Source organism: Chamaea fasciata, unplaced genomic scaffold, assembly GCF_029207755.1.
Source record: "Chamaea fasciata isolate MVZ Bird 193981 ecotype frontalis unplaced genomic scaffold, bChaFas1.0.hap1 SCAF_5, whole genome shotgun sequence".
Classification (NCBI taxonomy): Eukaryota; Metazoa; Chordata; class Aves; order Passeriformes; family Sylviidae; genus Chamaea; species Chamaea fasciata.
The window spans coordinates 55,923,449-55,950,269 of NW_027094090.1; the positions used below are offsets into that span (position 1 = coordinate 55,923,449).

Genomic DNA, 26,821 nt, shown 5'->3' on the forward strand with positions numbered 1-26,821 from the left:
ATGTCTATTCTGAATATGAAACTGTCAGTCTTGTTTCACATCATAGTTGCTTATTTCACAAGGCACATTTAAAAGCTGGTAACATCTCAATTGACTTGAACTGTGCTCTTGGAAAAATCAGTACAGGACAGGACTCACCCCTCCCACTGGAGAGCTGGAAAGTCCTACCTTGAACCCAATATCAGGTAGTGCAGTTGGGTCCCACTGTGGAGGATAGGCAGGATGTGATAGAGTTGTGTTTTGGCTACGGAACAGAAAAAGGACCCAGTCAACAGGTGATACTACTAACCAAATCCCTCTTCTGGAGAATCTAACCATGCTCTAAAGCAGCCTTCAGGCATCCATTTGGGAGCTATAGTTCGTTTTCTTTTTGAATGAACACACCTTAGGTTGAACCAACACTTTAATTGAACCCTCAGCTTCATATGCACTACCTGCTGGTGAGTTTCTAAAGCAGAGACAGCTCCTATTAAAATAAATCAGTAGCAAAAATAACATTTACAGTAGATGTGTTCATTAATTCTGTTCAGCTGAACTCCTTTCAGTAAAAGCTATAAGATAGGATATCTCAAGTAAGTGCCTCTAGTTCACTTCATTTCAGTGGATTTGTCTGTTCTGAGTTTTAGTTTATCCTCAGCTTTCCAAGGGATGACATCCATATGCACCACAGCTCTTGGGATTGGCAGACCCCAGTTCCTAATCACTGCACAGTTTATTTATTAGTGTTGGGGCATAAATCAAGGAATAAAAATTCCTGGCACAGTTGTGTCAGCCCTATGTGGCCTTGCCCCTCACAGCGAGAGCAGATCTACTGCAGTGGTCTCTCACAGCTGCCAGAGACTGCCACAAAACAACCCTCCAGAGAGCTTTACAGAAGTGTTGCATAATTTACAAATACTGTCACCGCAAAATATACCATTAAACCAGTCAGGAAAACGTATCTAAAAATGAATTTAAGAAATATAAAATTGCAGTCTAGGCAGCTAGGAGGAACTTCTTAGCAGAAAGGTGCTGTCCTCTAGAGACATTGTTTAACAGTGAATGTGTTTTACCTTCCACCTTGTCCACCCTCAGACTCTTTAGGCAGTCGAATAACACTTCTTTGAGTTTGAAAGAGCACATTTGTTTGGACCATGTCTTGAAAGAAAAACACAATAACTCAATAATGAGATAATTCATTGTCTAGGGACAGACTCTTACATGTTAAGTAAAAATAAAAGAGGAGGTAGCCCTGAATATTGCACAGTGGTGCTTTCTCTATCCCACCCACCCCAGTGCAAACTTCATTCCCACTTGCACTGCTCCTACTTGGAGATCAGCAATGTCAACCACCTGCTAGCAAAGGCTGTGAAACTCGAAGGTAACCAAGCACCAACTGCATAGGAACTGGTATTCATATCCAGGCTGCTGGCCAGAGAAAACCACATCTGATGGCAGGCCTACAGCAGGAAAGAGTTTTCAGTGCAATGGAGGTCACAAACCTGGCTTTCCTGGCACCACAGGGCTGCTCCATGGTGCTAAAAGGAAAGCCTGCACTCTCTTCTTGGTCCTGCAACAATATCACAGAGCACATGCTGTGTGACATAGCTAATTATCCATTGTTTCGTCCTTTAAACACCACTCTTTATTCATGCCAGGAAACATTTAAAGTTTGGAAAGCTAACAGGAGTTTTAAATTAGAAACAGAAAAGCATTTTTCATTTTCCCATTTTTCTCTCTGTGCAACCAGCCCTACATTTTTGTTTGCTGCACTGTGCTTTCTCTCCCTGTAAGTAGCTCGCAAGATGTTCACCATGGACTCACTTCTTCACCTTTTGACTTTTCAGTGCCTTTTTTTTCCCCCTGATTTCTCATTCCTCCTTTGGGTGTATAAACCCAAATGTATAAGCCAAGGTGCCATGAAGCATTTACTCTCAACTCTTCTTCTGAATGTACAATATTGTCAGGTATGTTTTTTTGACTATAGATGCCCAAGTGTAAAAGCTCAAGTGGGGCATCTCAAAACTGCAGAGAAATTTACCTACTACTCAAGTTCTGCGTGAAGAAAATTTGCAGGAGGAAGAAGAGCTGTTCAAAGAGATGCAGACACCATGCAAAAAAACTTTCAAGCCTACTGCACTGTGTAATGAACTTAAAACAAGGAGATACTTCACCTGCAAAGTCTAACTTATACTGCTGAGAACCAGCCCTGAAAAGAATAACACCATTCTTGTCAGCTTGATATTCATTCTCCAGAATTGCAGATGTTACGGTGGCAGTGGCATGATCTGGGTGCTGCAGAAAGAACAAGGAAATTATACATGTTAGAAACCACCCTTTGGTTTAGGTGTCACTGTGGAAATACCAATGTTTCTCCAGGCCCCTGTGACAGGGTGATGTTTTGAAGTGAGTCTCTAAGGCTTCAAGCATTTTATTCTAGGGTGAAGGAGGGGTACCGCACAGAGCACAACTACTTCTAACAACAGCAACAAAGCAGCCTTCAGCCTGTGTGGTCAGCTCCAGCCAAATGATGTTTGTCAACCCTGGAAAATGCACCCACTTTCAAAGGCAGTCCCTTGAAAGCTTTCACAGAGTTCCTGCTTTGAGGGATAATTAGGGAGACAATTCCAGCCAGGCATTGGAGCAGCACTGCAAGGGCACCCAGTGGTGCGTGCAGAACACACCAGCTGCAGAACAACATGCTCTAAATAACTCTCCAAAGATGGCTTAAGAAAAGCTTTCAGCATGAACAGCAAATGAATTTCACCTCTTTCCCGTACTCAATCAACTGCTTGGAATCATCGAGCCAATACCAGAGATACTCCATTTCAGGAGCAGACAGATGAGTCAGGAGATAACACAAGTGCAGAAGAGCTGATGGGCACCTGGCTGCTTGCTCTGCCCTGCATTGGAAAAGAAATCCAGATCAAAGCAGGGGTTTCCAAAGCTGTCAAATTGTGCAGTATCCCTGGTCCGATCAGAAATCTATTCAATTCTCAAAAAAGGAGACCCCCTCCAGCTGAGAAGTGCAGGTTTACCCTACAACTGAGGAGCCGATGTTTGTATGTTTATGGGGCATGGTAAGCACCACAGAAATGACCCTGGCTTGGACCTGTGCCACTGATTTTCCAAAATGTATCTTCCTAAAAAATACATTTTAAGAAAATACACTTGACACAGAGATTCCCCTGCAGCCATAGAGAAGGACATGGTCAAACAGCTGTGCCTCTGCAGCCTGTGGAGGTCCATGGAGCAGAGATCCACACTGCAGCCCATGGAAGAGTTCATCCTACAGGCTCTGAGGGAAGCTGCAGTCCATGGAGAAGAACCCATGCTAGAGCACGTTCATCCTGAAGGACTGCAGCCCATGGGAAATGAACCATGCTGAAGCACAGGAAACTTTTGAGAACGATGGAGGAGTAGATGGCAAGTCCTACAGACTGAAAACAACATCCATTTCCCTTCTCCTCTGCATTGCTTTGGTAGGAGGGGCTAAAAAAGTCAGGAATGAAAGAGTGATGTTGAACCTGGGAATTTGTGGGAGCGCAGAATAGGTGACCTAATTTTCTTTCCTCACAACTTAAGTCTATTTTAATTTGCAATAAATTAACATTCTTCAAGTCAAGGCTGTCTTGCCCAATGTTCACCTTGGCTTTATCTCAGATCATGAGCTTTCCCATCTTATTTTCTCCCTACTGTCCTGTTGAGGATAGTGAGTGAGAGAGCAGGTCTCACTTGGAGGAGGGGATATCATTACTTACCAGTAAAGTCTCTGCTCTGCACTCTATCCTGGACACAGCACCTATATGGAGAAGAAGATGAATCAAGCAGCCACCAAAAGTTCCAACTCATGAGATTTTACTTTGCTTCCTGCTGTGCTTCACCCTCCATTTCATCTCCCAGTTTTGGACCCAGACAACACTTTTTTAATGTCTCTCACCACTTTACTGCCCCTACAACACTGCCTATCACAGATCACATATCCATAGCCAAAAGCTGCCAGCCGTTGAACTTCCAAGGGTCTGTGACAGAGCTACTCTGAGCTGCCTCAAGAATCTGAACACGATATTGAAACAGAAACTGGAAATGATCATGTATCCAGCTCTGACGCCCTTTGTGCTTTGGCAGGGATCAAGGGTATTCAGAGCAGGCCAATGAGAGGAAATCATTACAAGAGCAGCTCCCTCATAGAGCTGTTTACAGTGCAAAGGTCCACAAAACAAAGGCGTGGCAGCTCCGGATTGCCAGAACAAAGAACGAGGAAGAACCGGGGTCTCCCTCACAGACAGACCTTGTTCCAGCGCTGCCTGTGTAACACCAGCCAGGCCTGTTCCTAGAAAAATGCTCCAAGTTCTTCTTCTCTCCCTTTCCAGGGCATTCAAAAGATCCAGCACTACCAGGAGACTTTTTGGACACGGCTGTCCCTTTTTTCCTCTCTGCACGCCACCATGCTGCTGCTGACACGGCTGACGAATTTAAAGTTTGCGGATTTGAAGGGTGGGATTTGAGGGGGGGAGGTGGGGAGAGGGGAAATGGAAAAGAAAGCAGGGAAATGGGGTGGGATGATGTTTCCAGGCATGTTTTCTCCACTGCTTCCCCCCTCTCTCCTCTCTCTATCCCCACTCCAGATAACTCCTGCTAACCCCTGCCAGCTCCCCTGCTGAGACTTGGGGCTCCCAGTCTGCCCTAATAACATGAGCTTGCAAAACTGTCCACTTATGACCTACTTTCCTTTGCACTTTCTAGCATTTCTGCTCCACGCTGGGATTCTCCACTCACCAACTCACCCCAACTAGAAATAAACAGAGGTGAAACACTTAAAAAGCAAACAGAAATATTTCACCAGCAGGACAGGTAGTGGCCTTCACATTTTGTTGAAGATCTCACTACGTGGTCTTGTGCAACTGTACATTTGCTTTTTATATCTTAACAGGAATAACTTCATACAGAGAAAATTTTATACTTAAAAAGCAACCTCATGCTACCTTTTCTCTTACACAAGAAGAAAAGATGAATGAATGAAGATACAAACATGACTTACAGTATGACAAAACGCAAGCAGGTATCCCTCCAGCAAACCATAGAGCCAAGCCCACAAGCTATGAAATCCTGAACTTCCTGTGTGTCCAGCCCTCCCCTCTCAGCTGCACCCTGGGAAGGCTGTCAGAGCCCGGCACGTGCCACTTCCCTGACAGAGTTCTGTCCTTGGGCTGCCCAGTCACCACCCTCAGGAGCTGAGGGCATCAGCCTTGTGCTAGCCAGGCTGGATGAGCCTGCTCCACCCTTGCTCTGCATGGCAAAGGTGCCCGGGGTGCAGAAACACCTTTGAAAGGAAACCGTAGCTGGCCTGTGAGAGCTCCCTGTGAACTCCCCACAGCACACCTGTACCTTGCTGTCTCGCTCCCTCGCAGCCTCTCGCCGTGGGACCAGCGGTGTCTGCCACAGATCCTTAAGGAAAGTGGGCTGAGTAACATTTCCTTCTGGTTATTGCGACAGACGCATGCGCATCTGCCAAGCACGAGCAGGCCGGCCAGGCACAGCCCAGGGCTTTGGCAAACACAGCTGCAAAATCAACATCACCACGAACCAGCAGAGTTTACCCCTGCTTCTGGGTCCCTGTCATTGCACTTACCTAAAGCCAGTACCTCCCAGCCTTCCAACGGCTGGGGATAGTCAGGACCTCCTTCTTTCTATAAGCAGCTTCTGTAATGAACGTCATTCTTGGAAATCCAACAGCCAACGTTGCCTTGCAAAGTGACCCCCCAAATCGCAGTGCAGAAATAGGTGCATCGCTCATGCCGCTGTCCCCAGGGTTAGTGGTGGCACTGGTGGGGGCTTTGCAGCAAGCAGAGACACACTGAGCCACACAAACCTGTGTGTGCCGAGCACAGAGCCCCGTGAGACAGGCTCACTCACCCCTTGAGCTCTGCACCATCCCAGGTGTTTGTGTTCCCGTACCTTTGGAGTCTGATCCTCCTCTCTGCTCTTCCCCACACAAATCACACAAGGCTTAGGAGCTTTCCAGTCTGACCTCCAGCCTTTCAGAGGCTGACAGCATTTCCCAGCAGAGCTCTGAGGCATAAAGCTTAACAACAGGACAAGCAGTCTTAACTATGCAAACTTTTTAAGCTGAAAGCATTTCTTTGACTTTTTTTTTCTCTCAGACTGTGTTCAGTCGAACTGCCCAGAACATTTTTCTTTACTGATAATCCAGTCACACCAGATCAGTAATGGCTGAAACACATAAATCTCGGAGTTTCCAGAAAGGGCACAGTCTGAGTGCACTCTATAGACATAGCATAAAAACAAACAAACAAGTAAACAAACAAAACCCCTAGCACACACACACAAAAAACCAAACCAAACCAAAAACAAAACAAAACAAACAAAAAAAAACCAAACCAAAAACAAAAACCAAAAAACCCACAAATGTGATTATGAGCTTACTTTCTTTCACTTCTGAGGCCCTACTGAGGTCTAAGAGCTTCAGTAGACATGAGGCAGCAGCTTTAGGAAGAGCATTCTGGCTTGGTAGAAAATGTTTACATATCTTTACTGGGAGCAGCACACCATCTTCTCTAAAAACAAACAACTCTCCACAAACTGGAAACTTGAGCTCACTGTAAACTGATCCCTTCCAAATATAGTTTTTATTTTTTTTCCCTTTCAATTGCCATGTCATCCGTGGAGCTGTTGAATCTGATTTCTCAACTATGGTACTACATCTGTCTGCATTTCCAGTATCTGGGAATGGAACAGGTCTCAGAGCAGATATCCTATATATAGCCCTGCAAGATCATATTCCTGCACAGTCAGCAGAGGCACCCAAGTGTTGTTTCCCGGCATATGTCAAACGATTTATCCTTTATAAAGAAGCCATGGTGCAGCAGGTAGCATAACTTAGTTTCCTCTCAGGAATTTCAATTCTTGTTCACTTTTTCTCTTCAGAGGAAACGGACAAAGAAGGGGCATTTCACCCTTTGTCTGTGCCTCTGTGACCCACAGCAGCTTCGTTGCAATTCCAGACTGTTGCAAGGTTTGATGTGGGAGTCCTGATGCTACAACATGTGCACACGGTGCTCACATGGGTATTGAGCCTGGGACCAGGCTGGCAGTACCTCATGCTTCTACCTTAAGATATGTAAAATCCCCCAAACCAGTATCTAAGTGGGTGGACTCAGGAAATGGGGTAATTGAGCTCACCTGGTTCTGCAAGGTCTTCTGCAAGCTGGTTCCCCAGCCACACACACTGGGTCCTGGTCCACCACTGGGGTGCTGTGGGAAGGTGTGCCAGGGGGTTCAGCTTCAGCAAAGCCTGGCAAGAGGAGGGATTGGCTCTTGTCTGGGAGCCTGGAAGCATTTGCAGATCTCACTTGAATCCATTCCATCATTTAAAGCCAGTACCTTCTCCTGTAGGTTGTGATGGTTTCTGCTGTGAGGATTTTCCCAGTGAGACTGTATTTCATGTTGGACAATGTCCAGCAGCTTGTAAATTAAATTGTGGGAGAGGAGTGGGGAAACAAGCCTTGCAACCCCACTGCTGCTGTCCCAGCTTAATTCAGCTCAGGAAAAGGAAGCATTCATTACAAGAATAATAATTCTCAATTGCTTTGAAAAAAACCCAACTTTAGTTCCAAAATTTTACATGTTTCAGTAGATTACATTGGATTTGTAAATGATACTTTGTTTTTATTTTCAGTACATTAATGTTTGATACAAAGGGTTAAAAAATGCTCCACATTCTGCTGTTCCTCTTTCCAGCAGTCATTAGAGGAGTCTCAGCATGCTACTTCCCATTTTTTAAGAACTGTTTAACAATTATATGATTGTAAATAGCTAATTGCTGTTTTATCTGGACATAACATTGCCACATTAATAATGTAAACTAAAGTAATCCAATAATGGAAACCTTTCTTATGCCATTAGTTCAAATGAGAATTTATGGATTAAATCAGCAAGTCATGTGCAATTGGCAAGCTAAAGCTTGGATGTGAAGTCACTCATGTCTTCCTACAGCACCAAAAGATGCAGTTATTCAGGAATCTGCCCAAGTCTCATCAGTGGTCCTGTCTAATTAAAGGAGGAATTGTATTTCACTGGAGCTAGGCCAAATTCTGAATTTTCAACTTCACTGGTGAGGAGTGGGTCTGGGAAGTTAGGGGAGGGACCAGGATCTATTCTGTCATATTATAGTTGATATTTAACTGATTTTTTTTAAAAATTCATTTGTACATTTTAAAATGAAATTTCAGAAAAATAAAATTCAAAGTTGAAGGATTATTTCAAAGCTAAAAAAATTCATTCTGATTTTACAAAGCAAAACATTCTGACCTTACTTTGCTAATACTTGAATTTCAAATATCTTCTCATTGCCCAATCTGCACTTTCTGATGAATAAAATTTTATCCCCCTGCGTGTCCCTTTACATTTAATCTGCCTTATCTCTATTTTGCTCTCTCCAACCCTTCCCCTTGTCCACAACAAGGCTACTGTCGTGGTTCTGTTCAAACTTACATTTGACTTTCATGTATTGGATTCTAAGTTCTGCAACATGCCCACTTCCTCTACTTGCCAAGCTAAGAAAACAAAATACTGTCTCTGTACACACACACGCGCACACACACACACACTCAGTTTTTCTCAGTACTGGGCTAGGCTGCAAAGTAAGGATCTTGGTTTCAAAGACACTCTGCAGGCAAAGCAAGCTCATTTCAGAGAACTAGCCTGCTCTTCTGAAAGAAAGAAAAGGGCAGGAACAGATCCCGGTTGGCAAGCATAGGAACACTTGCAGCAAGGTTTTGGCTCAGAGTCATCCTCATTTGCACTGACTAAAAAGAATAAAAGCATGGCCTGCTTTTGGTAGGATCAAAGGTGTCAAAAATGGTGTAAGTAGATTTTTATTGTCCACTGTGAGTTCTGATGATTTTCTCAGTAAGTCTTGATTTCTTGTTGGACAACTTCCAGCAGTAACTGTAGTTTGTGTGTAAGATAATCTGAAAGGGTGGAAAAAAAGGAAGGAAGCTTAGTCCAGAGGAAATCCTGAGATATGGCTTAAAATCAGAGCATCAGCACTGACAGCTGGAGCACTTTATGTTGACAGATCACTGTATCTGTTTCCTATTCTAGCTGTGTGTTTTCTTCTATTCAGTGGTTACTGGTACACCTCTATCCAACATCAAATCAAAAGAAAAAAAGACTTGGAAATGAAATGACAAATTAAACTCAAGCCCAGTCTCTGATTTCTGAAAAAACCCTTGTGCCACCATGCCTACATCCAAAGGAAATCTGTACTAGACGCTGCATGGATGGAGATGTACTTCATTTCCATGGCTACATTTGTGCCCAAATCATCTTGGCCTCTTCACCAAGCCGACAGACCTCTGACTCTTCTACCAGTGCCCTCCCCAGACTTTCAGCAAGTAAGTTTGTGCATGGAGTTACAGCATCTGCCTGTAGTCTCTCCATCCTAACTTTTCATCTTTTTACTCCATGTCAGACAATTTGATCCAGAGCTGGTGATCCCAAAGACATGATAAAGTTTAGTGAGTACCAGGGCTGGGGTGGGAAAGTGACCATCTCTGTTCCCCCTGTTGGTAGACCTCAGCCTTGTCTTTGTTAAAACAAATTTGGCTGAGGAGGCTGTGCCTGGGGAAAGGCATCAGAGTGGTGTCAGGGGACATGATTTAGGTTTCATGAGGTCTGTTGGTCAAGGAGAAATCTGCATCAGAGATGAGGCCTGGGAACAAACCAGCATCCCAACCCTTGAGCATGTTTAGGTCCACAATACTGAAAGTCAAATGCATACTTACAAAACAGGTTGCGGCAGCGGTCTGACATCTGCCTGTGGATTATGAGGTAGTAGACTGGAAAACCACTCAAAACCATGGTGCATCCAATACTAATGTTCACAGGGTCTGAGTAGAAAGACATTCCCACTGTGAAGAGGCAGATGATGGTAAAAGAGACAGGAACAAACAGGGGAACCTGGAAAAAAGCACAGAAGACTATCAGGGAAAACTGGTGGCTGTAGCCAATCAGTCTCTGTATATGCCAGCACACACTACAGTTCATTTCTCCATTTAAAGAAAATGAGAGGAATCATATTCTGTCCAGCAGAGTGCTTCTTTACAATCAGACTACCAACAATTCCATCAGCTTCAGAGCCCAGTATGGCCTGTGAGGTGCATGCCCCCTATATTCATGTGCACCAAAATCTAAACCTCACTTGCAACTGGAAGTCAAGCAGGGGGAGAAGCCACCAACACCCCACAGCTCTGTCAATGTCCTGCTCCTGTGCATGCGCACGCACACATACCAACAGGCCACCTAAGGCAACTGCTGAGAGAAAATCTGAAGCCAAGAAAGAAGTGACACTTTGAATCAAACTGTTCTTTGCTTATAAAACTCTTGACTCGTGTTGACCTGCCTCCAGTTTGCCTGAGACTCACAGCGACTAAACCAAGACAAACCAGGCGCCCTATCCCTGTCTCTGTAGTACCTGCACCAAGAACTTCAGCTTCAGAGACACCACGGTGAAAATCAAAGCAGCACTCAGCACTTCAACCATACCCTATTGGGTGAGCCAATTCATCTGGGTTATTTGGAGAGCAAATAGGACGACTGCAATAAATAATAAAACTGTGAAACACTCCCTCTGTCTCTGGATTCAAACTCAGCCAAGAAACTCCTTGCCGTGGCTGATGGAATGAAGGAGCTGCTCTCATATAGGGTGACAACCTTTACCAGTAATAAAGATTGTGTTTTGGATGCTCAACATGCCAAGTTGGAAGAGATCAGTTGCTCTAGGTATGGCAGCCGTCCAGCCATCAAACTTAGGTACTCTTGTGTTCCCAGCCTGAGCACCCCCTGCCAGCCACTCCTACATGCAGACACTCACGCTGCACATCTGCTTGAGAGGTGTGCGAGAGGACTGCTCCCTCCTCTTTCCGGTGTTTTTCTCACCGTTTTTAACTCAGAATGCCAGGGAGAGCGTAATACCAGCACTGTCACACGGATGCCACGCTTTGTTCTCCAGCGGGCAGCGGCAGGGGACGGCCCGTGTGCGGCCACTAGAGCGCAGCACGGGCCCGCGCAGCTCTTCCCTCTTGCACAGAACCGATAAAAACCAGGGAAGAGGAGCGGGGGGAATCAGCCGAACTGACCGAAAGACCAATATTTCCCTCCCTCGTTTAATCAGAGTTTTAGGAGCCACTAGAAGTCTGAATCCTTGTCTGAAGAAAACCAGGGCAAAATCTCAGCACCTAAAACCATCAGCAGTGCCACCCACGAATAAATCTCCCCTGAGAAGCTTGGTTTGAAAGAAAAGCTAAAAACTTACTCTGTTTGGTTCTGCGGGAGTACACAAGTGCAGCCAACCAACAAACTGGGAAGCCTTAAGGTCTCTGCTAAATGCAAAGACCAAAAAGAAAAATTCCCCCAAACTTTGCAAGAGGACGCGCTCAGCTCACAGAGGACCCCTGCGACTGCAGGAAGTGTTTCTGTCCCCCGGGCTGCTCGCTGCCCAGCGCCAGCGGCCCCGGAGCTCCTCTCCCTTTCCCAGGAGCTGCTGGCTGGAGGCACCCTGCAGGGGCGACCAGAATCAGGAACAAACTGCGCTCGCCTCAAGCACCGCCCCAACCTAATGCCTTCCGCACGTTATCGGGCAGTGGGAGAGGTGCCCAAGCACAGGAAAGCAGCTCCAGCATCAGCTCCAGCATCCCCTCCTGACATGAGGGGGATCCCAGCACCCAGCTGTGAGAGAGGCCACAAGAGGGGCCCACTGCTTTACATGAGACAATATTTCTATAGCAGCAGATGATTCCTCCCAAGTCAGGTTTGCTCCCAGGACCACTCCATCCATGCTCCTTTTCCCCCAGGCCTGACACCTTCCTGCTTCTCAGCTAGAGCTGAGACTTACCTACCACTGAAACAAGATCCAGGCAAGAGTCCCTTCTTGTAGCACACAAGAGATGAGCGAGAGAACTGCTCTCTGTACATCTCCCAGTCCCAAGTCTGAAACTTTGTCCCCCTTGGTAAGCAGTGTTCTAACGGATGCATCTGGTAACCCCTTGTAGAACTGGCTTTATAGGATTTGCCACATCTGGCTGTTTGGGCACATCAACCAATTTCAGGAGCTCCCCGTAGGCATTACTAAGCATCAGGGACTGAAACCCCTCAGAGCCTAAAGGCAACCATGGCCGTGTAATGCTGTAATTATTATCAAATCAAAGAGAAGAATGACAGGCCTGCACATTCCTGGCAGCCAGGTATGTGCTGTGCATTTACCTTGAAGGGGCTGTGCAGCTCCGGGTGGCGGTGGCGATGGACGATGAGCCCGAGGGTGGCCAGTCCTATGAAGAGCCATCGGGAAAAGCTGAAGAAGTTCAGTAGATGGTAGATGTCTCCAATGCACACCATGGCAGTGACCAAAGGGAACTGAGCATTGTGAATGTGAAATAAAGTCATTAAAGCCATGGATCACCTCCCTCAGCCCCCTGCAGCTACTTCACAACCCCAACATTTTGGAGGTCAGAGTGCTTTACAAAACAGTGTCAGAGACTGGAGGTAAAAGACCTAAAGGCACTGTTCTGTAGTGCTACAGGAAAGAGTGATCATTTCAAGATCAGCAGCATCTTCAATGCTTCATGTCCAAGCCAGGGCAATTATAGCATGCATGATCCAAAAGCCTGTACTGCTGGTACACAGGCTATCTACAATGACATCTGCTAAGCTTTTAGCAGGTCAGCCAAGCTCCAACATGCACTGCAGCACAGTTGGGATGGAGCTGGACCACTGCCATAAAAAAACCCCTGAACAAACCAAAACATGAGACCAGACCATCTCTACAAATGCTCATTCCCTGCATTTCCACCACACCTGGGAACTTTCAATTTAAAAATAGCCAACGCCTGGCAGAGGTATTTTCATAAGGCAATATCAAGCAGCACCTGTGGCAGATGGTAGGGACTGTACTTTTAAAAAAGGTGTCTAATGTTATGGGGCAGGGACTTCAAGGTAGTGCATTTGCACTGCTGGCTCAAGAGGACTTAATACTTTGCAGCCATTTTCTGTATCCTGCCTTCTTTATTTTTCAGGGGGTAATTTAATGTCTCACCACCCCTTAAAACTCCTCAGTTTATCCAGTCCTTGCAAGAAAGGCAGGGCAGCAAAAGAACAGGGCATGTCACATGCAGCCAGATTTCCTTACCATTAACATGACAGCAGGAAGGGGGGTATGCCTTCGAATGTGGATCATGGAGAAGAGAGGAGGCCACTGCCCTTCCCTGGAAGCCACAAACAGAGTCCTAGGAAAAGACAGGGAGCCCTGTATATTAACATTCTACATCCGCGTTAGAAATGAGATCAGTTGCTGGACTGACATGAGGCATCGAGGCACCCGCTCCCTTCCCCAGCACAAGTCTCCTATTCAAGCCTACAGGTCTGCCTTTAGCTGCACCTCCATAAAAAGTTTGGTTTGGGTTGGAGCACACTCCCCTGCCATGGGCAGGGACAGCTTCCACTAGACCAAGTTGCTCAGAGCTCTACTTTGGGGGCATTTGGAAGAAAACCAAGGTTGAGTTCCCATAGCTCTCCCAAGACCAGTTCAAGGCAGTTCAGAGCTCACCATCAGAACCACTGGCAGTGTCTCCTTGTGGGTGCCTCACTAGCAGAGACCTTTGGGCAAGTCCAAAGTGACCATGAGTGAGCTCAGACTGGAAACAAGAGTAAGAAAGTGTCTTGCCATCAAAAAAGCAATTAATCTTTCTGGCGAAAGGAAGTGGAGGGATCACAAAGTTCAATCATTTGTAAGAGAAGCTGGTGCGTCTTATGAAATGGGACTGTCAGCTTTGAAGCCTATATTCTTATATGTGCATATATAGAAAAAATAAAGTGCAATCTCCTCAAATGGCAGATGATTTCCAATCCTCTGGTCAGCTGCTGGAAAATACAATTTGTCATACTGCCAAGAGACCAGCTACACACAAGAACAGCTACAAAATGAGAGTAGAGAGTTCCTTGCCTGCATCCCTCCTTTGACTCATGAAAGAGCAATTAGGGAGAAGACAATCACATCCAATTTTATAAACTTAATGTCCTCAAACAAACACGCCAGAGCATCAGCTGGGCTGAAGAAGGGCCCCAAGCAGCTGGGGCACAAGTGTACAACTGGTTTGATTGCTGTCTCTGTGGCTTTGCAGGGGTGTGGCTGGCAGGCAGCCAGGGAGGCCCCATCAGTGTTTATATGGACTTTCTGCAGTGATTATGTTAATGATTCCAGGGAGGGGGGAGAGAAGGTCAATAGGGGACACGAAGAACCTCTGTGCTGTCCAGAGACTTCTCGTCCTCAAAGAAAGCCATTATCTAGAGCAGCTAATGGGAAGGATCATCCACACCTGCATTTAATACAGGGATTCAGGGTAATGGATCAGATAACTCATTAGCTTTCAGGCTATGAAACAGTCCTTTCAGATCAACTGATTTTTTCCCTTTGCAATCAAAGCTGTGAAGCAGAACCCAAGGCAGAGAGTTTGCTCAGCTCCACAGAACCAGCACAACACACTTCTTCAAAAGGTCTGCCCTTCTCTCCAATTTCAAGGTTCCCATAAGGATATGGAGTGTGGCAGACAGTGAAGCTGGCAAGTTTATTTTTCCACAGAACAAAGCTTTTCTTATTGCTATAACAAGACTTCTTGAACCTTGACTATTGCTTTAGGAATAGCCCATCCCAGTGACATTTCACTGACTTCAAAGCAAGGTCCTCAAGGGAGAGCTTGCCTAGAGAGCCTCACAACAGAGGGACCCCATGCCCTCCAGCAGCACAGCTGGGTGAACCCAGTGGAAGAAGACTCAGGCTCACTGAGCAGCTGCCAACATCAACAGAGCCTTTAGTTCGCCAGAAACACGACATTTCGCTTCAAACTGTGGATTTAAACTGAAGGGTAAGGGAGAAGATAAAAACCTTTGTGACCAGTCCTGGATACCAAAGTCTGGACCTGGCCAGAAACAGAAAAGGTAGACTCTTAGCCAAAAGGGACCATCCTGTAGCTGCCAACCTGGGAGTCAAAGGACTTATTTTTCCCACAAGAGTAGCTAAAATGCCACTGTGTGGATGGGTAGTTGCACAGCAGGTTGGTGATGCTTCCCTCTGATTCGGTGAGCCAAAAGCATAATAGATCCTTAGGGATGTGACCTTGAAAACGTGAAGATTCCTCCATTCATTGTTCCAAAGCAGGACAGTGCGACAAGGACAGGGACCACGGAGATCAGGCTTTTGAAGGCTCGCTGCACAAAGCTCTGGAGGAAGAGCAAACGTTACTTTAGGGAACATGTGGTGATCTCTAGGTGACATCAGGGTCAAAAAAAAAGAAAACTTCTTCCATTGAAGAAGTAATATAGAAGTCATAAATCTCACATTTTCTACTGTCATCTACAGGTTACTTTTCATTACTTTTTAGGGACGACAAGAAGAATTTACTGTTGCCCAATAATGCAGAGAAATTACAAAGTAAAAAAGCATTTTACAGGAAAACCATCTCTGAAAGACTTGCCATGTTCACAGCATAAGCTGGCCACACGGAGGAGATAACAATAGCAATGACAACTCACCACAGCCACAGCAGGAGAAGCCAGAACATCTTGTGTTCCCAGGACTGTGTAATAGGAGACGTTGGTGAGCATGTACCCCACGATTACTGTGATCACAGACACGATGACAGCCAGGGGGATATTTCTACAAGGAAGGGAAACACACACACGCAGAGAACTGCTATCCCTTGTTATGCACAGTATTACTGCAAATTTTATCTGGTAGTACAATTGATTGCAGTGAGGTGAACCCACAAACTTATTCCTCCTGTACTGCACTTGGGAAAGCTGCAGGGCCCCCGAGGCTGGTAACCCAGGGCAGCTTCCTCCCAGCCTTACCGTTCAGGTTTGACCAACTCTTCACGCACAAAGCTGGTCTGAAACCTGCACGATGGGAAGAGACGGGGTGAGAGTCTGAGTCGCGCTGAGGGCACCTGCCTGCTGCCCGCGGAGCGCCCTCCCATCGCACCTACCAGCCGGAGTATGCGAACATGCCTGCATAGAAAGCCAGGGGGAGCTTATCCAGAACCAGCGACTGCCTGTCAAAAGCATCCTGGAAGTTCTCGGTGTGGCCTGCAGAGGAGATAAACAATGGACACAGAGCAGGAAAATGTCAGAGACAAGCTTCTTTCCCTGTAGGATAACATCCCTTGTATGTCTTGCCCAGACCTGGGAAGATGGTGATTACCTTGGAGCAGGGTATTGAAATTCATTTCATTGCTTTAATTTCAGTGCTGTTGCTGATACGCTTACTTTCCTACAGTGATATTAAAAAAAGAAAAAAAAATCTATCCCTTGTCCAACTATGGTTGGCATTTCAGGAAGGGCAGCAACAATAGCTAGTTGTTTCCAACAGACCCTGCTGTGGGAACTGATCATGGAGACGAGGTTGTCCTCTCTTTTCTTTAAGCCCAAAATTAAGTTGTTAGATTGACCCCCATGTTCTGTCCCCAGCCCCCTCAGCAGCTGGACACACACTCCTCTTTGATGTGGTGCAGCCAGCGAGGCAGCTAACTCAGCTCTCACTGTGCTCTCGCCTGTTCCTGCTGCTGGAGCAGTGACCCCAGCCCTGTACTGGCCAGAGCATGGGAACCAAGCTGGAGGAGGGGATGGGAGCAGGGACCTGCCAGTCCAACCCACCACCACTCACGCACAGAGGGTGAAGCAAATAAAATTTTCAAAGTAGAGGTGTCTCAGATATTTACCAACTCCCCTATTTTTCCTTCCAGTCCTCTGCTCAAAATAACAAAACAAAACACAACAACAACAAAAAATGAAAGTCGGGATTTTCTCTAAATTAAACAAAAAAAAATAGGGAAGAGAGAAATGCTGAATGGCCTCTCATTTGAACACAGTAAAAAGGAATTGCATTCCCAACATTTTCAAACTCAAGGTTTGGTTCCACATCTATGTTCAATTTTCCATAATAAACTGTCTTTAAGAAGTGAGCTGCTTGCCTAGTTGGGCTTCACCAGGCAAGGTGCGACATGGTGTGGAACACATGGAGAATATCAGGCCATTTCTAGGGAGGTGCTTCTGCAAGAAGTTCAGTGACAAGATTTGGGCACCTGGGTTTGAAATGCTGGCCCAGCAAGTCTCTAATATGAGCCTGAGCCAAAGAGGTAATGGCAGAGGAAAGGAAAGAAGTGCAATCAAAAAAAAAAAAAAACCGCACAAGGCAGAGGAATCAGGCAAAATTATTTAGAAGCTCAAAACTGATTTTTAAGCCCAAAAATAAAATGCAGTCAATTTGAAAATATGTTTGAAGAAAACTAACCCAAAATACAGCAAAATATAGGAGTGGGCCTATTGAGGTACTTTTATTATGTTCTAAAATAATGGCTGGTAAGTGATGGTGCATGAAGAGGATTTATTGCCTGCAATGCATTAATGAGCAATTTATAGTCCCCCATGAGCCACATGAAATACAGCCTCTCATACTGGAGTCTCTTGGTGAATTCTCCCTCCAGATGTCACCTGCACTTATCCTCCCCACCAGAGGACGGGTGCCAGGGCTCCAGATTGTCATTTGAAGGCATTCCTAACAATAATGGCTGGGGATTCCTAGCTGCAGGGCAGCCCTTTCGTTCAGAAGCCTGCCAGCCCAGAGGGAGCTTTGCATGTTCAAATGAGCCAGCTCCAGACATCAGAAAGAAACATGAACACGAAGCCCACTGCCTGTGGTGTTTTCTCTGCAGAAGAAGGTAACAGCATGGCGAGAGAGGAGGCTTCATCCCTTGAGTGGGAACGCCTTGGGCTTTTCTATAAACTTGGGTTAAATTGGCTTGGATTAGAGCCAATATTCTTGTATCGTTCACAGAAGGTACTACTGGTAGGGTTTTTCTCCCCCACTCTGCAAGCAGGCATGAAATCCTGTAGCAAGTTCCTTGCAAATTCACTAAATTACCACTCATCTCAATCTGGAGGTAAAAAACATTTATGCCACAGAAGGGTTAGAGATGCCATTACCAGAGTTCAGCTGAGAGCTGATAACTCATTACACAGCTGTGACTGGCACAGGGGATGCTGTCAAATATCCTAAATGTCCATCGAATATGTACTGCTTTGGAAAGATTTTGAGCTTCACTGGAAACAGGCAAGTCTGACTCCAAAGAAAGACCATCTGCAGAGAAAGGTGCCAGTATCACACATCCTCTGACATTAAGACCCACTAAATTTTGGAGAGAGCCCCACCCAGCCAGGTGCATCAGCCCAGTGCAACATTGCAACTTGTGCCAGCTACATCGGTCTCAGCTACCAGCTAATTCACACCTAGCACATGGACATAGAAAGCTCCTGCCACCTGAGAAAGCACCACACTTGTCACTTGGGACTGATAAAAGCCATGATGAGGGACACATTGAGCACCCTCCCTCAGCCATGCAGCAACACTTACCCTGGGCCAGCAGCATCATCCCTGGCACTATGATGAGTGCAAGAGCCAGGAGTTTGACAATGGAGAGAGCCGTCTGCAGCCGCGCACTCCAGGTGACACTCCAGGAATTGAGGGTGAGGACCGTGTCTGGAGAAAAAACAACACTGCTACAGCTGCAGCCTGAGATCAACACACACAGGAAAAAATACAGCAGCTCTCCCTGCCCCAGGGATGCTGGGGGAAGGCCAAATCTTTATGCCTTAGAGAGGATGCCTGGGGTGAGAGAGGTCAGAAAACATCGGTGTGGTCCAGCACACAGTGTTTAAAGGGGGAGCTGACTTATCCTCCTAAAAGGGAAAGGGAGGAACCTGGTTTCTGCTGGGTGATCCACACCTGCCTGGGGGAAAGGTGTGGGACATCTCAGCAGCCCACTTCACAGCATTCCCTGTGCCAGTCCACACCAGTCTGGGGCAGGCAGGACAGCTTCACGAGCTGGATGCACCAGGAGAGGAGTCCAAAACCTCAAGCCTTACAGCCACAACTCATGTGGCTTTTGCACAATTGCACATGGAGAGCTTCTGCTCCCACACCTGGCAAAATCCCCCTACCTAGGGCTCCAGCTGGTCAACTGGAAGGCCCATTCCTCTTCCTAGAGAATACAGTGGCCATGACCTTGAGTCAGAACATTTTGGTTGGCTGAGGAGGTAAGACGGGACCCTTATCCCACAGTTGTCCCAGGAAATAACACCCCATAAGTGCTCCAAGTCTAGGGCACAGGCCAAGACGGACAATCCCACAAGTGTTAGTACTTACAGTAGCCCAGGAGAGATACGAGCTTCACTGCAGGGACAGGGGCAGCACAGGGGGCGAAAAACGGCTCCAGCATGTAGCGTCCAAATGCCAGGGCAACCACAGCACTGTTGGCAGGCCTGGAGTGGGGAGTGTGGGGGGAACCAAGCACAAACTGCTCTGAGGATGGCTGAAAAATGGCATGAGGTAAAACTGCACGAGAACTGGGAAGGGGAGCAAGTTTCCCCACCTGGCTTAATCCTCTCACCCATGCAGATGAATTCCCATTGAGTTTTTCTCATAGGTTTTTCTCAGTGAATGGGTTAAAAACCACATGCTGCAAAATGATTAATTTCCAACTTGAAAGCAAAAGCTGAGATTTATCATACTGAGCAATGCAAGTGTAGTTCATATGTTCTGCTTCATCTAAGCTTACATGAAGGATACAGGTTATTGAGAGGTGAGGACTTCCTTTTTAATGTTAAAAAAAGTACTTCTTCACAATTTTATAAATCATTTAACTTGGGGCTAAGCCAGGAAGTTGTCTCCACTTTCTGAATCTGGAGAAACCAAAAATGTTTCACACTGAAAACAGAAAATCTGAAATAAATCTGGCATCTATTGCCAATCTATGAAATATACCACAGCTCTTGGGGGATACGAGCTGCCAGGGGAGAAGAGAGCTATTCTTCAAATACAGAACACATTTAACATTTGTAACTATTTCCACATTTCATCTTCTTCCTTGTATCACTGAAAAAGCTTTAAAAATCATTCAGCTTGTTTCTACTGTTCCCTTTACAAACTGCCTGGGCTATATACCTGGCACCATAACTTTTGGTATTTTAGATTATCACTGCATCCAGGAAGAGGCAAGCAAACTAAATCTCTTACCTGATAGCAAAAAACTCTGCCCACAGGAATAAGAAGCTTGGCAGAGGCCCAAGCGTCTCCAAAATGTAGATATAATGTCCTCCAGACTTGGTGATTCTTGTTCCAAGCTCTGCATAACACAAGGCACCTGGAAAAGTTCAGGTAGAAATGTACCAAGTAAATAACCCCAGGGATTTCTCCTTTCCTGTGTGATTTTTCAGGGATTGAAAAAATCCATTTAAAATAAGCAATGAATGAGAGGAAGAAAAAGAGGCTTAACAGAACCACTTTTCCCTATTTTTGTGGACTACCATGGTTTGATGTAAGTTTTGAAGTAATTGGCTTACCTGTCAGGTGGAAAGAAATTCTCTATTATGTGGTTAATGTTACAACATTTCCATGGATGCTCTAAAGAAGGGTGTGCAATAGAAATGCTGCACAGAGCTACAAGAGGTTTCCTTCGAAAAGATACCCTGGATTCTTGCTTCTCCTCACAGTTAGACTGGTGAAATACTTTTTACCAAGCAGCTACAGCAGCTCAGCCACAAGCCATGGCTGAACTGGTCATTCCACTCATGTTTTTGATCCCAAACCATGTTTTTGCGTCCTTATCTTGGTTTTCTCTCTTTTGCATCCAGTGGTGACATGGCCATGCCTCCAAGTCCCATGGCAATCATGCCATATTCAGGTCATGCAGGATGGTGACAGCCTCAATGTTTCCTGCCTCCCTGTTGGAAAATTTGTGCAGAATTCCTGTTCAAAGCATCAAATATAGGCAGATAGCTCATCTCGTTTATTCCAGTGGGTCCCTTTAAATGCTTCAAGCATGCATATAAGTGTGCTGCTGAGCTCATGCAATGGGACTTGTATATATGCCCCACTCAAAAAAAAAAAAAAAAAAAGGCATAAAAGAAAGCAGGCCTTTTAAATGTACTGCAAAAAAGTGTCAGAGAAATGATCAGGGGAGGTCATCAAGCTGATGAAAGGAAAGAACAAACCAACAAATCCAGCTACAAAATGCCATCACTTGATAAAGAACCTCCCAAGGCCCTTTCAGCAGAGTGTATCAAAGGATGCTGTAGATGGAGAAACCTTTGCAAGTGTAGAGCTTGGCTATGTGATTAGCACACACATTATCATTTACTGCTCTGCTTGGTTAAAAGTAACACCATGCTCACATTATATTGTCAGCTTTTCTTTAAGCAGAAGTGCATCATTCAAAAACCACACAGAGGTTACAACGTGAAATATTGGTACACATATGCTAAGAACAAGAACAACTTGTTGCCCTATTAACAATTGAATGTCCCAATTTCTAAACTTCTAAAATGTACATGCCACAGTGTCAAAGTGGGGTTTTTTGGCATGGAGTATTTCTCCTTTCTTGGAGTTTCGTAGGGGTTTTTTTGTTGTTGTTTTGTTTGGGGGTTTTTGTTTGTTTTGTTTTTTGTCTTGGGGTGTTGGGGGTTTTTTTTGCTGGGTTTTTGTGGGTTGTTGGGGTTTTTTGTTTTGGTTTTTTTGTTTGTTTTTAGTAAGTTACAACAGAAGAAGGATGTTAAAGTCACCCACTGTAATAAGCATCAGACTACTCTCCTGGCCTGGGAGAATTTACAGTTGTCCTAATAGCACCTTTAGAGAGTTTCTGAGATGGTGATTTTATACAGCTAATGAAAGAAACTAAAAGCCATGTGGTTTATCCACTGTAACTTACAAGAGCTATGTTATTTCAAAATAACTAGAATGAAACTGTCATCAAAATGACAACCTTTTGTGAGAAAAGACTGGTCTTAAATGACAGAAATCAAGCCAATAGTAACACAAAGAAAGTGGGGCAGCATCTGACATACCCGCACCATTTCTTACAGACACCCAACACCCCCCCTGGGCTGGTGCATACCCTGCAGCTCCCCAGGCATTCTGCTCCAGCTGTTCTCTCTAACAGAAAGGAGTCCCATGTGGCATATTGGGACTCTCTCTTCTTACACTCTTCACAGTGTCTGTGAAAAGCACAGCACAGCCCTCAGATTCCCTTTTAGGTGCCTGCATGTCCTTTCCACCTTACAGAAGGAGTCCCTTGATTCTCTCCCAGCTTTCCTGGCAGAGACCTTGCTGTCTCCATTTGCAGTCACTGTCACTCCCCTGCCCTGCACTTGTACAGGAATTGATATTCACAGACCATAAGTGCTGGAAGTTTGCCCGTTACCCCAGGGAAACCATTTGAACTAAAAACTCCTAGTGACCATCCCCTGACTTCTTAAACCTTTGTTGGAGTAGGAACCAGGAATTTTGGGTTTATTCTTCTCCCAACTTTCTAAACATAAAAACGTGCAGGCTCCCCTCACCTCCCAGGTGCTTAAGCAAATGCTGCCAAAGTTCAGCACTCACCAAACATGGAGAGGAGCCCACAGGAGAACCAGACGACCAGGGATAATCCCACGCTGCCAGAGTTTTCCAGTACTCCTTTGGGGGAAATAAAGATGCCACTGCCAACCATGCTGCCGATGAGCAGCGAGAAAGCCCGCAGCAAAGTTATCTTCTTCCTCAGGAAGATGGCTTCTTCTTTCTTGTCTTTCCCCATGGTTTTCTTCCAATCACTGGGGAAGGCCACGCATTCAGGAGCTACAGTCTCCCAAGTGTCCTCAAGGCTCACCTGTAAGACAAGGAGTTAGGGAATCAAGGATCTTATTTCTGGACAAATTTTTTTTTCAATAACTGGATGAGAGCTGTTGAATCTGTTCTCCTCAGCTGCAGGAGGTACTAGCCAAACCACAGGTGCCTAGAACACCCTTGGTATCTTCTCTTTCATCAGTACAGCTCCCAAGAGACACTTTAAGTGTTTTCTACTTCTTCCAGGCAGCACAGAGCATTACATGTTGCATGCCAGCCACACCTCAGGATGATTCCCAAATTTGACTTTGAGTAATGTCAGATTGCCCAGACTGGAACTGGCCAGCTTAGGGTTAATTTAATGGGATCTAATATGGACATACATTGATTTCAGCTCACTGGCAGAAAACAGATTTAAAGTTGCAAACCTAACAATCAATACCTTGAGAATCTCTGAGGTTAGAAAAACTTTAAACTGCATTCATTGGTGCACCAAGAGGATTTAAGCTTTTTTAACTTCCTATCCACCCTTGCTGAATGAACTATCCCTGATTTTCTCTCTAGAACTTCATTTTATCAGTGTTTCTTAATATAGTGTCAAGCTTTTTTGCTTTCAAAGTACTGAAGAGTCAGAAACAAGCACTGTTTACAATTGTAAGACAGAGCTTAGTCATTACTAACAGACGTGCCGTTTCTTCTATTAATGTAAAACATTCCTTGGTAATAACAGCAGCGGAGAAGTTTTTTCCTAGAAAAGAAGGAACTTCAGACACTTCAGGGATCACGAGTTGATCCCAATTTAGTTCTCACAAACTGCAGCAACCTCCCACTTTCCCTCCTTGTGTCTCCTGTCTCTTTCTATCACCCCTACATTCACAACTTCACCGAGGAACTCACCTTTTGCTTAGGTAGGTAAGACAAATTCAGGTCAGTTACTACAGCCTAATTTGCTCTAGCAAACCTCTCTGTAGTTTTCCTAATAGCAAGGTAGACATTTTACACTAGTAATTATCCCTGGTAGAGCAGGTAAGACAAGTCTGGAGTAGATAATTTGGTTCTTGTCTGGCCTCCCGCTGCACATCCCCAACAATGCTCATGCACTCAGCTTCAGTGATGTTTTTTCATTATTCTAACACAGTAAATTCCATTATGGTGAATATTAGCCCCAGCCCCATGGCTGTATATTATTGCAAAGTTACACTTTACATATGACCCTATTTTATGGGTTTCTTGAATAATTTAGTAATTGCAGTGATGTGTCCACAATGAGACAGTGGTCACCTCCAGAAGCAGACCTAGGCACCCAGAAATTTCTTTCTTGGTAGAGAGATAAAAATGCTCTCCTAACTTTGAGGGGACAATTCTTGTTATCACTCATTCATTATACTCCTTTGCATGTCCTGTGTAAACTCAATGTAACCAAGGTCTTTTCTCCCCCATCCCCAGCTTTTTTCCCACCTGGAAGCTGCCGGGAAGAAGCGGGGTGATCACTTTCTCTGCACGCATATGACAAGCACATGCAGAAAGCTCTTTCTCCTGCCAGCAGCATGAGCTGGTTTCTCTGAGATTGTGCCAAGCCTGCACAAGCTTCTCCTCAACCAAACCAGCCAAGTTTAGTTATTAAACCTCTAATGAGTCCCATAGGACTCTTTAAGTCTCACATGGGTCACATCAGCCTCGTCTGGTCCCCCAGAGCTGCTCCTCAGAGTCCCAAAACCTCACAGGGCTGATGGAGACAGTGGCTCTGGAAGAGCAGGGATAGACCCCTGGGAGCCTCCCAACCCCTCAGCTGCAGCTCCCTCAGACACCAATTAATTACCTTAACATGAAATACCAATATCGTCTGGTATTTCTCAGCTGAAATGAGACCCACACAGCATTCATTTGCAGGGGTGAAACACAGAGCCTCACCAAACTGAAACCAAATTGAAGAGAGATGCTGTGCACAGCTGTGTCTAAAGCACCATTCAGAGATAATTAAAAGTGCACTTATCTGTTTGGCTGGGTTTTAAACAAAGCAGGTGCATTTACAATCCATCAGACTCCCATTTCTTGCTGGGATCCCGAAGCCGCAGGAGACAGCGTCCCTTTGCAGGCTCTGAAATTACACAGAGAGAGCAGGGGAGGAACAAAAAAAAAAAAAAAGAGAGATCAAATCAAATTTACAGACCAGGTTAATGATCCAAAGTAAACATCAAACTCCGTACTTCTGTCCCCATGCTTTTTTTTTTTTTAATTTATTTTAATACTACTGCTGTGCAAAAGTACGTGGAGACAAAAAATCCAGTCCAGTAAATTTGAGAAACATGAAATGCATCAGTACTTGTTCCAGAAATGGTTGAAGGAGAAGGAAAAAAGGTGGGAAAGGGAAAAAAAAATATAAAGAGTAACAGAAAGCTATTGAATAGGACTTCAAAGAGTCACCTAGCAGAGCCTACAACCCAGAGAGACCATTCCTGCCTGCTCTGCTTTCCAGCTACATTCCAGCACCAGGCACATTAAAATTCAGGGATGTTAATCCTTGTGGCAATGCTTAAGAATATTCACAATGTGCTTAGCACAAAGGAAACAGGCAAAGCTGCTTTTTGTTCACCCCTTTGACTTAAACAACAGGCTCAAATCCTTCTTGTCCCAAAATGCAGTACCTTTACATGAGAGAGATCATCCGTCAGCGGGGTTGGATAAGAACACTACTCCAACCTATTTCACAACTTATCACATATACTGGATCTTTCCTTCCTCGTTCTTAATTTACACTGATTTTATTGTTGGGTTTTGGGTTTTTTAGCTGTTAATCTTACCTCAGAAGCACTGGAGCATGGACGGAGAGGGAGGAGACAGGCGTAAAGAGAGAATCATGTCTCTTATTCGTAGTGGTGTCTAGAAGCCCCAGCCAAGAGCAGGACCCACTGTGCTCAGCACAGAGGCAGAATGAATGTTACTCTGATGAAAAGCTAGTGAGATAAACAAGCAAGCTGGAAAAAGAGAGGAGGGAGACAGTATCATTCTCAGCTGGGAGCGGAGACCTCGAACAACAAGTGACCTTTCTCCTCCTATCACGCAGGGAGCGAGTGGCATCCCTGGGAAAACAGACTGTACTTCTAGAGTCCCACTTCAATGACCTACCCCCTAAAAACCACTCCAGCTACTAGGGAATATTCCTAAATACTCACAGCTGTATTTTCTTTGCATCCTCAATCAATATCATATAGCCAAGAACAGGTTAACCTCTTCCTTTTCGTACTGCAAAAGATGCAGGCGTGAAACTATTCCTTGCAGTTCTCACTATTTTTTCTTTTTTGGTGCCAAAAATGTCACTCTAATTCAATGTCTGCCACAAGGCACAGAATCTAACTAAATAAAATCAGCAGTGAATGGGAGCTTTTTTAATTCATGCATGAAAGTAACATAAATAAGCTTTAATGAGGCTGGTGGTGGTCTGTTCTGGGAACTCAATCAGAAAATCTATTTAGGAGACCTGAGAGATGTTTGTTTACAGACCAAAATGAACACAAGAAACAGGCTGAAATGACAAGACAAGACAGGCAGCTCAACTTTCTTTTCTACAGCTGGTTTACCCTGGATAAGAAACCAAAAGGGACAGTAGTTAATAAATCAGGCTCAGGTTTGCAGCCCCAGATGTAGTAATAAATCCATGCAATTGCCTTAGGTGTAAATGTAAAAATAATTTCCAATGGTTTCTCTTTCTACAGAGTTTCACAAATATCATCTTGTGAACTGTCTATCAAAAGACTACTATTTCCTAACACTTCTGTCTTAATGAACATATTTTTGCCTTGAAAGAAAAATTGCTCTTGGCTGGGGTCACAGCACTTCTATCATCTCATATAGGCATTTCCCATTATCCTTCAGACAGGGGTAAATTTTCTGGAAAACAGGCTGATGGTACAGTGAGTCTGGACCTCTTGATGATACGAGGATGACCTTTTAATTGAGAACTTAAAAGGGTTGAATTCACACTTAGGGGAAAATTGGACCAAACCAAGACCAAGGTTTTCAAGCAGCTAAATTCCTGTTGTCTCGAGAGTTCCTTGCTACCATAATTTATATTCTACACCAAGTTTAAAAATCTTCATTATGACCACCCTGCCA

The 26,821-nt window shown here is 45.0% G+C and overlaps 2 protein-coding genes across 4 annotated transcripts in view; both read right to left on the bottom strand.

Moving 5' to 3' along the window:
- LOC136289730 (protein mono-ADP-ribosyltransferase PARP12-like) overlaps positions 1–5,626 on the bottom strand; it is a 9,692-nt gene extending 4,066 nt beyond the window's left edge. The window contains exons 1-7 of the mRNA XM_066183796.1: positions 5,612–5,626; positions 5,368–5,442; positions 4,707–4,771; positions 3,741–3,781; positions 2,154–2,274; positions 1,053–1,137; positions 169–244 (exon numbers count right to left, since the gene is read on the bottom strand). Coding sequence (XP_066039893.1) covers positions 169–244; positions 1,053–1,137; positions 2,154–2,274; positions 3,741–3,781; positions 4,707–4,728 — 345 coding nt within the window. The 5' untranslated portion in view covers positions 4,729–4,771; positions 5,368–5,442; positions 5,612–5,626. The remainder of the gene's footprint in view (positions 1–168; positions 245–1,052; positions 1,138–2,153; positions 2,275–3,740; positions 3,782–4,706; positions 4,772–5,367; positions 5,443–5,611) is intronic.
- A 2,021-nt stretch (positions 5,627–7,647) lies between these two features.
- On the bottom strand, positions 7,648–25,526 carry LOC136289729 (cystine/glutamate transporter-like). 3 transcript variants are annotated; one of them, XM_066183793.1, is made up of 14 exons: positions 25,510–25,526; positions 24,528–24,806; positions 22,487–22,751; positions 20,123–20,249; positions 19,253–19,368; positions 18,461–18,586; positions 16,038–16,137; positions 15,904–15,948; positions 15,586–15,709; positions 15,170–15,273; positions 13,187–13,283; positions 12,265–12,414; positions 9,789–9,963; positions 7,648–8,972 (listed from the first exon to the last, which is right to left on the bottom strand). In XM_066183793.1, exons 3-14 carry the CDS (start codon positions 22,677–22,679, stop codon positions 8,908–8,910), a joined length of 1,422 nt encoding a protein of 473 aa, XP_066039890.1. In that variant the 5' UTR covers positions 22,680–22,751; positions 24,528–24,806; positions 25,510–25,526; the 3' UTR covers positions 7,648–8,907. The 3 variants fall into 3 exon arrangements, with proteins under 3 accessions (XP_066039890.1, XP_066039889.1, XP_066039892.1); XM_066183792.1 differs by lacking the exons at positions 24,528–24,806; positions 25,510–25,526 and having other exon boundaries at positions 22,487–23,230; XM_066183795.1 differs by lacking the exons at positions 7,648–8,972; positions 24,528–24,806; positions 25,510–25,526 and having other exon boundaries at positions 9,795–9,914; positions 22,487–23,230.
- Between the last annotated feature and the right edge of the window lie 1,295 nt (positions 25,527–26,821).

Coding starts and splice junctions, on each gene's coding strand:
- LOC136289729 (XM_066183793.1), bottom strand. CDS start 22,679: ATGGGGAAAGACAAGAAAGAAGAAGCCATCTTCCTGAGGAAGAAGATA. Junction 13,284..15,169: donor GGAATCTTCACGTTTTCAAG/GTCACATCCCTA, acceptor GTCTTTTCCTAG/GACTCTGTTTGTGGCTTCCA. Junction 9,964..12,264: donor AGCTGCACAGCCCCTTCAAG/GTAAATGCACAG, acceptor GCTTTTTTCCAG/GTTCCCCTGTTTGTTCCTGT.